A 10,607-nucleotide genomic window follows, 5' to 3' on the forward strand; every position below is an offset into this window, starting at 1 on the left:
GCCCGGCCTGTCAATCATGTTTCTAAACTGATTGATAAAACGGTCAGGAACCGTATCACTTCCACTGGATATGCTCTGAAGCCAAGGCTACAAGGTCTAATGAGAAGATGGTTTGAAGCACATATTCTTTAATTTTTTTCTAAGTTTTGTCTCTATTCTTTAAAACCTAAAAAGCTTTAGGTATTGTACATACATTCTTTTGCGATGATCAATAAATTTAAAATTTCATCAAAAAAAAAATGAAAAAACTATTAATGTTATTATATTTATCGAATTACTAAAAGGACACTATACTTTTTTTTTATATTGTTATTCATGTTTCCAAACAATTATTATTTATAATGCTATCCATGTTTCCAAACAGTACCAAAAAGTACTTCAGTTTTAAAAATATAGATAATTAATGAAATTGTTAAATTGAGTAAAATATGGAAATACTATTAATTTACACTATTAATTTAATTATATTAATAGAATTACTAAAATGACACTATACTTCTTTTTATCCATGTTTCCAAACAATTCTCATTTATACTGCTATCCATGTTTCTAAACAATATCAAAAAGTACTTCAGTATTTAGTAATCTGGATACTTTGGTATATTTGGAAAGGAAGGAATAATAAATTTTATAGTAATTTAGATATGGACTCTATAAACACGCTTAACTTTGCAGAAACAGAGTCAAGACTTTGGGCTGATGCACATGCAATGAACGAAACCAGGACAGTACCCCAAGTTGAGATTATGACTCTTCCTGCAATTTCGGGGAGATGGTGTTTTATACATGGTTCTTGTTTCGGGCAAGGTTGGCTGAGTACTTTAGAAGGTTTTGATGAGCTGTTGGGAGCAAGGAATGTCCGGGCTTGTTTATCTCCTCTACATACAGAGATAGAAGCACTACAATGGGCAATTGAATGCATGAGAAACTTACCCTAATTTCAGGTTACGTTTGCAACGGATTGTTCTCAGTTGTTGAAGATGATTTTGGAACCAGAGGAATGACCAGCATTTGCAAGTTATTTGGAAGATATTAAATCCCTGAAAAAAGGTTTCACACGTTAGGAGATCATCTATGTACCAAGAATGCAAAATTCAAGAGCGGATAGCCTAGCACGCAGTGTTAGGAAACAACCGTCGTTTGTCGTTCACATGGATCAACATCTACCAGAGTGGTTCACAGAATGGTATGAGTTTGTTGTTGATGACAAAAAAAAAATACTTCAGTTTTAATAATATAGATACACGTCAAGGTATCAAATGTTTTGAGCAATTTCATTTGTTTAATTTGTGAAATGAACAAGAAGTTAAAATCAAAGATTTGAAGGCTACATTTTAATAAATTCGCAGAAGGTTTACTGAGACGAAAACTCTTATATCGTTTTGTCACCTCAAAAATATCTCATCAACATTATAGTTAAATTGTCATATAAAGTATTGTTACACTCAATCACAAAGTAGTGCATTTAATTTAAACTTGTTAGCAAAATAGCATTTTAGTGTTTTTAAGTCCCAAATACATATTATTTCAGAATATTGATTTTTCCAGTAAGATAATATCTCTAAACTCTAAATTTTATCTGAAAAATCTAAATCCATGTTAACTAATACATGTATATAGTTTATATAACTAGGAAGTGAATCCATGTTAACTAATACATGTAATATAATATAAAATATTGTTCACTCAATTCGTTTTAGTGTGTTTCCAAATTTAGTCAATTAAGTAATACATGTATAGAGTTTATAAAACTAGGAAGTAATTCTCTTTCATCACTGGATCATGTCTGATAATTATCGCCATTGAATCCTATTTTGCAAGTTCTCTCTACACTTCTTGCATCGGCAAAACTAGGAGACGTTCTTGTAACCTCGTATTTTTATGTACTTTAAAGCTTTGGTTAATGAATCATTTACCTCCAGAACAAAAAAAGATAAAAGCAATCGTTAAACTTCTCACTCAACTTACTTCCATACTACTTTCCTTTACAATCCTCTCGATTCCTTTCTCGTTCGTCATATTCGACATAGCTTTTTTAATCCTACCATGTTCAAATCATCAACATTTTTGGCTTTCTGACTATCCAGATTTTCTTTGAAAAAATAAGATTTTCTTTGATAATGTGATTTGTAAATTGTATTAATGTGGGTTCTCAGTTCTAAAAGCTTCTTGCAACAATCTCGAATCAAAGAACTTGCCACTTTGTTAGCTGTGATACCATTCGATGAGAAAGAGTACAACAAAGTAAATCAAGAACTTCTTTTTTTTTTTGTAACAACAAATCAAGATTTTTTTTACCAGAAAAAAAACATCAAGAACTTCATTTTTTTTTTGGGTGGGATGAGAGGAGGCAAACACAATAGACAATAGATTTGAAGAAACACAATATAAGACTATAAGTACTCCCTCTGTTTTTAATTATAAGTAGTTTTACTTAAAAGCACAAATATTTAGAAAGTTGTTATCTAAAAAAATATATCATTTAATCAATTAATTCAACCAATTATAAAAAGCTTAATATTATTTTATTGGTCACACAATATCCAATAAATGAAAAAGGTGCATTGAAATATGTAAACTACTTATATTGTGAAACAAACTCTTTTTGCTAAAACTACCTACATTTAAAAACAGAGGGAGTATTGATTATGTTATAATTTCCTAATACATAATCTATTAATTTAGGTTCCTATTTTTTTATCTACTATTTAGAAATCATTATAAGACCATTTAAACTAATTCATATAACAACAAATATTATAGTTTTTAATAATATATATTGTTTTCTATAATATAATTGTCAAATATAAAATTTTGAAATTATAATCATCTACATAGTATATGCAATATTATATTAATGTATTTATCTTATTAAAAAAACCATACACATCGCTAAACATGTATTTCTTTTAAAAATCCCAAAATAAAATTTAAAATTTATATACAAATTTCAAATCAAAATGACCATCTTTAAATTTGAAAAAACCTAACAGTATACATAAAATTATAGCATTTTATATTTCAATGTTTAATTTATCAAAATAAAATTAATAAAACCCCGCACATGGTTTAAAGAAGAAAAAAACTCATAAATTTGAAAAGGCCAAAAACTAAACACATTAATAAGCACACAAATCTAGAAACTGAAAACATATAAATTTACAATAAGAACACAAGCAATCAATTTGATGACATTTTTAAAATTATAAACATATAAGAATGAAAAATAAATTTGCGCATTTGTGCGGATCAAAATCTAGTTAGCCACTATATTAAGCTGTTGTTAGTCTAATTGTGTTTATTAAATCTAGAAATGTGAGCCCGGTAATATTAATCTTTCAAACCATAATATTATATAGTTTGTGTTCTTGTAATCCAATGTATTTTGAATATATTTTCAACTTTCAATTAATATTTTTTTCTCTCTATTCATGAACATATTCAATTTGGTAAACTATATTAAATTATAATATATTTTTTTGATTTTCACGTTTATTTTTTTGCATTCATAATAATTAATAATACAAATATTTGGACACGGATCAAACAGAAGCCTTTTAAGATTGATATCTCATGCTTCGCCGTTCGTCTTAAGCATAGGACCATATAATTAACGAGAACTGCGCTGGATAAAAAGCATGAGCTAAAAATGACAACAACAACGTTAACTGAATTTGTTTGATGACAATCAACAATTGAAATTAAATTTGTTAACTATTAGATTTTGTCATGTCCGGGAAATGTTAAAGGCACATATTTCTGAATCTAACTAGTAACAAGCAAACTACAAAAAAAAAGTGTAGTTATTTAAGGGAAGTGTTGTAAGTTTTGATACTGATTTACTATTTTAATATGTGTTTTTTGCGCCACCTGCAAAAATAAAATTTTGAAAATTTAAATTATTATTTTTTAAATACAAATTTGTTAATATTTTGATTTTATTATTTTCTTGCAATATTTATTCTAAAACTTTATTTAATTTTATATAAAATTAAGATAAAATAGAAAATTTATGTAAATTTATATTTAATTATATATATTTATGTATATATTTAAAATTATAATCTTGGAGATATTTTTTTATCTATTCTCTTAGTTAAAATATATAATTAAATTCAATAAAGATAAGATAAAATTTGGCTATGTATATAATTATCAAAATTTAAAACAAAAAAAATATTTCTAAAATTTCGGAAATCATTGTAAGACCATTTAAACTAATTCATATAACAACAAATATTATAGTTTTTAATAATATATATTGTTTTCTATAATATAATTTTCAAATATAAAATTTTGAAATTATAATCATCTACATATTATATGCAATATTATATTAATGTTTTTTTTTAACAACATATTAATGTATTTATCTTATTAAAAATACCATACACATCGCTAAACATATATTTCTTTTAAAAATCCCAAAATAAAATTTAAAATTTATATACAAATTTCAAATCAAAATGACCATCTTTAAGTTTGACAAAACGTAACAGTATACATAATATTATAACATTTTATATTTCAATGTTTAATTTATCAATATAAAATTAACAAAGAGAAATAACATTGCACCATTAGTTCTGATTTAGTTAATATAAAATTTCATTAATTTTATCAATATAAAATTAACAGAGAGAAATGATTTTATATGTCAACACCATTAGTTCTGATTTGGTTCTTCGGGTACCAAAATTTTGGACCCTATAGGATATTCTACCAATTTAATTTTGGTTTTGGTATAACTTTTTTGGATCGGGTTTGGTTAAATTTTTTCAGTCTTGTATTTTGTTCATTCCTACCTATACCGTTTAGAGCCTTAGTCTTATTGAACATCTAATTATTGTTTTCTATAATATAATTTTCAAACATAAAATTTTGAAATTATAATCATCTACATAATATATGCAATATTATATTAATGTTTTTTTGAACAACATATTAATGTATTTATCTTATTAAAAATACCATACACATCGCTAAACATATATTTCTTTTAAAAATCCCAAAATAAAATTTAAAATTTATATACAAATTTCAAATCAAAATGACCATCTTTAAATTTGACAAAACGTAACAGTATACATAATATTATAACATTTTATATTTCAATGTTTAATTTATCAATATAAAATTAACAGAGAGAAATAACTTTGCACCATTAGTTCTGATTTAGTTAATATAAAATTTCATTAATTTTATCAATATAAAATTAACAGAGAGAAATGATTTTATATGTCAACACCATTAGTTCTGATTTGGTTCTTCGGGTACCAAAATTTTGGACCCTATAGGATATTCTACCAATTTAATTTTGGTTTTGGTATAACTTTTTTGGATCGGGTTTGGTTAAATTTTTTCAGTCTTGTATTTTGTTCATTCCTACCTATACCGTTTAGAGCCTTAGTCTTATTGAACATCTAATTATTGTTTTCTATAATATAATTTTCAAATATAAAATTTTGAAATTATAATCATCTACATAATATATGCAATATTATATTAATGTTTTTTGAACAACATATTAATGTATTTATCTTATTAAAAATACCATACACATCGCTAAACATATATTTCTTTTAAAAATCCCAAAATAAAATTTAAAATTTATATACAAATTTCAAATCAAAATGACCATCTTTAAATTTGACAAAACGTAACAGTATACATAATATTATAACATTTTATATTTCAATGTTTAATTTATCAATATAAAATTAACAGAGAGAAATAACTTTGCACCATTAGTTCTGATTTAGTTAATATAAAATTTCATTAATTTTATCAATATAAAATTAACAGAGAGAAATGATTTTATATGTCAACACCATTAGTTCTGGTTTGGTTCTTCGGGTACCAAAATTTTGGACCCTATAGGATATTCTACCAATTTAATTTTGGTTTTGGTATAACTTTTTTGGATCGGGTTTGGTTAAATTTTTTCAGTCTTGTATTTTGTTCATTCCTACATATACCGTTTAGAGCCTTAGTCTTATTGAACATCTAATTATAGAGTCTTGATTCTGTAATCTTACTTCTGCATTCTAACAGAGAGAAAGAGACAGAGGAGGGGGGGGGGGGGGGGGGGGTGGGGGGGGGGGGGGGGGTCAGTGTTTTTAAAGAAGAAAAGATCACTGGTTTGATGATTTCCTAATTAATTTAATTTTCGTGCCAACATTATCAACTATAAGATGTAACTTACAACCTCGATACTTATACATAATTATTATATGTATCTATATAACTTTAATACAATAATATGCATTCTCATCAAAAACTAACATCCCTTCTTGAATTGTTAGACGATCATGCATATAATACATAGTTTTATAACATATATACCAACAAACCTTTATTCTCAGCAATTTATCCTCTCTCCGTGCGAATACAACACAAAAAATTATTATTTTTATGTGTATTCATCCTATACATTGAGATTGTTGAAGTGGTCGCACCTACGTCTCACTTCTCCTTCCCCATCACCCTTAACGCCGACCGTGCCCATTTTCTCCATCGCACGTGCGAAATCCTCAAAGAATGCTTTCTCGTTAGTTGCATAAAGCTCAACGAATGGTTTTGTGCTATTGTCTTTAATAAGGAGGTGGTCGGAAGCTAATAAACCTAGTCCTCTCTTTAGATTCTTGAAGTACATGTTGTCGAATTTTCCCGGAGTCATCACATCGTTAAACGCCGCTATTGTGTCGTCCACAGTGTGGTTTTTACATAGTCCTTTGAGAGCGGTTGCGAATCGCGGGTTGATTTCTGGATCAGCTTTTGATCCGACGAGCCGGTCACTAAACTCTTTACAGTGAGAAAATCCTATTGTGTGAGCTCCACTTAAAGCTACCATCTCACGTAGACTAAACCCGTTTTTCTTGAACATCCCATGGATGTCATGGACCGTCTGGTTAGGCATGGGGACGTTTCCTTGGACTTTATGTGCTTTGGATTCGAGTCCGTCCTTACGACCAAGCTTTACGTCGAAGTAAGGTCCTCCTACCATCGTGACAAGGTCACGCGTAGCCTGCGCTAAAATATCAGCGCATGATACCACACCGGGACAAGACAGCTCGAGAGCTGTCTTGATGCGATTCACAATGTCAAAAGCATCTCCTGGGAGGGATTCGTTGAGATCATCATCACGTTCCGCTTTGTTAAACGAGTTGGTGGCTATTAAAACAGATGCATCACAACCTTCAAGGAAACAGTCATGAAAAAATAGACGAAGTGTCCCGGCCGCAGTTGTCGGCTGTTGAGCTTGCTTCGTTGAAACGGCTTCACGCACGATTTTGTTGAAATCAGGGCACGTTTTTTGGTAGTAATCCGTTCTCAAGATAGCTACATCAGCTGATACGGCTGGTAAAACAACAACGAGAAAAATGAGGAGGACGAAGCGAGAGAGACACATATTTTATGTCTGAAACAAGTTTTGGGAGTTAAATTTGAGAGAGATGTCTACGAGGTAGACTTCTCTACAATCGATCTTGGTCGAAAGCAATTAGAAATGAAGAAGAAAGAAAAGGCTTTGCGACTATTTCATGTCTTAGGAGGTTACCAAGTAGAGGCTACGTAAATGGATTGTTTTATATGTACGTGTGGTTGTTTTTTTTTTTTGGTTTTTTGTTTATTTCTATTTTTGAAATTTGCCAATTTTTTGTTTGGTTTATGTTGCTTATGAATTTGGTTCTTGATTTTTTTTGGCATATATAAATACTGGCGTAAGAAAATGGAATACAAGAAAGTTTTGGTTTTGTTATATAAAGATACTAGATTTTGATCCACGATTTGAAAGTACGGAATTTATTTCCTTTTAAAATTTTGGTCAATATGTTTTAATTATAATATTATGTATTTTTATATAAAATAATCTAACATATTTCATATATTTGTTATGTATTTTTATGTATTTAAGTATATTTTTGGTTACGTGTTTTTATAATTTGTTAGTATAATCTTGCTCAAATAATTTATCTAACGAAAGGAAAGGAAAAACTATAACTATATGTATTTTGAATTAATGATTCTCCTCTTTAAAGATATGGCAATATAGAAAACCAACTAAAATAATAAACTGACTAGATAATAACCCGCGCTTTGCGCGGGATAAGATGTCTATATTAATGTTGAAATTATATATTATAATTATGTATAACATAAAGTATACTTTAACCGATAGTTAGATAGAGCTAAAAGTATGAATATTATCAGGGGTGAAGCTATAGACTTTTTATAATGAGTTCACTAATATTAAAATTTAATATACGGTGTTTGCAAGTTTGAGAAGAAGCTTTGGAAAATATTTTTTTATATTTCACCTATCCTGTTGTAGTAGTTATGGACTTAGGGGTTTAACACATAAAATCGAAATAAAAGTGGATCAATGACATATTATAAGCAAAACAATAACTGTGTGAAATAAAAAAAAAAGTATAGCTCCTTTAAATTCAAAAAAAAATAGTTGCATAATAAAAGAAATTGAAGGTTATTTGACTCTCTAAATTGTAAATGTTGTTCTAGATGCGACCAGCACGTGAGACTTGCTGGTGGTTCGTTCCTGGAAGTTTCTTCTCATCTTCAAGGTCGTCTAATGCAGAGATCTCATGGCGGCAAAAGTGGTGACACTCGGATGCTTATATTGCTTGCTCGAGAAGACTAATACGCTAAGCCGAAACGACTTACAGTGATTCAGTCTCTTCGAAACAGAGATCAACTCATCGAGCAGTAACTAAATCGAATACGGCACATTTATCTTGAAATAGATTTTCAACGTTCTCTTTCAGCAATGAGAGACGGTTCTCAAGAACGTGAGTGCTCTGCTAAATGCATGAAAGCAAGTATGGAGAAAAGAGTTTTTTTCATTAACACTTGGCATCATACTAAAGTTTCATCGCTTTGTCGTCTCTACGGATCTGTCGACTTAATAGCGATAGATCAGATGGGTTAGCGTTTTTAACATAAACGTATAGAGGAATAAGGAATCTTAATTGATGCTATGATTATATTGAGAAAATTGATAAATCAAATAATCAAACTTGAAGCTGAAGGTTTATCGTCGAGAAAAGTATACATGGTTTGAATATTTTTTAAAGGAATGTTAGTGTGAACGCATTAAATGCACAGTTTTGGTGAAAAACGTTCTCTGCGTGACAGCTAAGCGTTTTACTAAATAAAAGTTTCTCGTGAAACCACGTCACCACGTCACATTCCTTGCCAATAAACTTTTAAAGTAAGTTTTAAAAATGCTTCTCCTTATATAGGGGATCTTATTTTGCATACAATATAATAGATCCGGTTTATTAAGGCATTAAACCGGAAATAAATTTGGTGCCATACAGTTAAAAAAATTTTATATGGTCAAATAAAACGTATGAATATTTATGTTTTTACGGCTGATATCTTGACCCATCATATGAATATGGTCAATTTCAATATAATGTGCTCTAAAAAAATATGTATGATTTGCTATTAAATGTTTTCTATGTTAGTTGATTTGGAACATGAAACCATAAAAGGAAATATGTATATATTTCGTGAAGGGAAAAGGTTAACAGGGGTTATAATAATTGAATTAAAGATATTAGTATTAAAAAGTTATTTTTGATTGGTTGAATTTGAAAGTGTAGAAATTAACTAAAAATTCTAATAAGGAAATGGTATGCCATTGTAATTAACTTAAAAACTCAAGGACAAAATCCTAGTTGAGATTTTGCTTTAATAGTATAGATTGAACTCTAAAATTGGTATATAGAAATTGATTATGTTCGATGGACCTGGTATTGTCATAATTATAATGATATAACTTTAAGACGATAATAGATTTTGATATGCGCTTTAAAAGAGTGGGATTAATTTTTATTCAAAACATTATTTACTGAGAATTTAGAAATTTTATACATATGTATTTTTATAAAATATAGATAATTAAATTAAAATTTACATGAATATGATTTTATGAAAAAAATGAGAGCTTTAAATTATAATACAAATTTATTTTATTACTATCAACAACAAATTTACATGAATATGATTTCATTAAAATTTACATGATAATCCACCTGTATTAATTTTTCTTATATTTGAAAGCTTTAAATTATAATACAAATTTATTTTATTACTATATAAATTAACTATATGTCACACAACCCCTCTCATACTTGATAAATATATTGAATTATTTTAATTATGAAAAATTAAAAAAAAAAAAATATATATATATATATATATTAAAATATGAAACTATTTCTTAGTTTACATATCATACTTTAATATTTTGTTTAAATAAGTTAAAGTATCTTGTAAAATTCATGAATATATGTTATTCTTTAATTTTATATTTTTAAAATATTTAGTAAGTGGATTAAGTTAGTTTATATTATTAATTGGTGTAAAAAATTAATTATGAATATAAATTACGTATATATAAATATTATAGAAATTTTATTTTTATTTTATAAATAAAAAATGAATTAATATTTGTTTATAATTGTAGTTAATATACATTATGAATTTTATTAAAATTAAATATTAAAATAATATATTTACATTTCAATAAAAAATTATTAAAAGATATTATTAAAATGCATTCTTAAAAAGATACTTAAGAA

The 10,607-nt window shown here is 27.6% G+C and overlaps 1 protein-coding gene across 1 annotated transcript; it reads right to left on the reverse strand.

The window, feature by feature from the left end:
* Nucleotides 1-6,201: 6,201 nt before the first annotated feature.
* LOC103839561 (peroxidase 65) lies at nucleotides 6,202-10,360 on the reverse strand. Its single transcript, XM_009116062.3, has one exon. The coding sequence runs from the start codon at nucleotides 7,409-7,411 to the stop codon at nucleotides 6,428-6,430; it is 984 nt and encodes a 327-aa protein (XP_009114310.1). The 5' UTR covers nucleotides 7,412-10,360; the 3' UTR covers nucleotides 6,202-6,427.
* Between the last annotated feature and the right edge of the window lie 247 nt (nucleotides 10,361-10,607).

The sequence above is a fragment of the Brassica rapa genome, chromosome A09, assembly GCF_000309985.2.
Source record: "Brassica rapa cultivar Chiifu-401-42 chromosome A09, CAAS_Brap_v3.01, whole genome shotgun sequence".
Classification (NCBI taxonomy): Eukaryota; Viridiplantae; Streptophyta; class Magnoliopsida; order Brassicales; family Brassicaceae; genus Brassica; species Brassica rapa.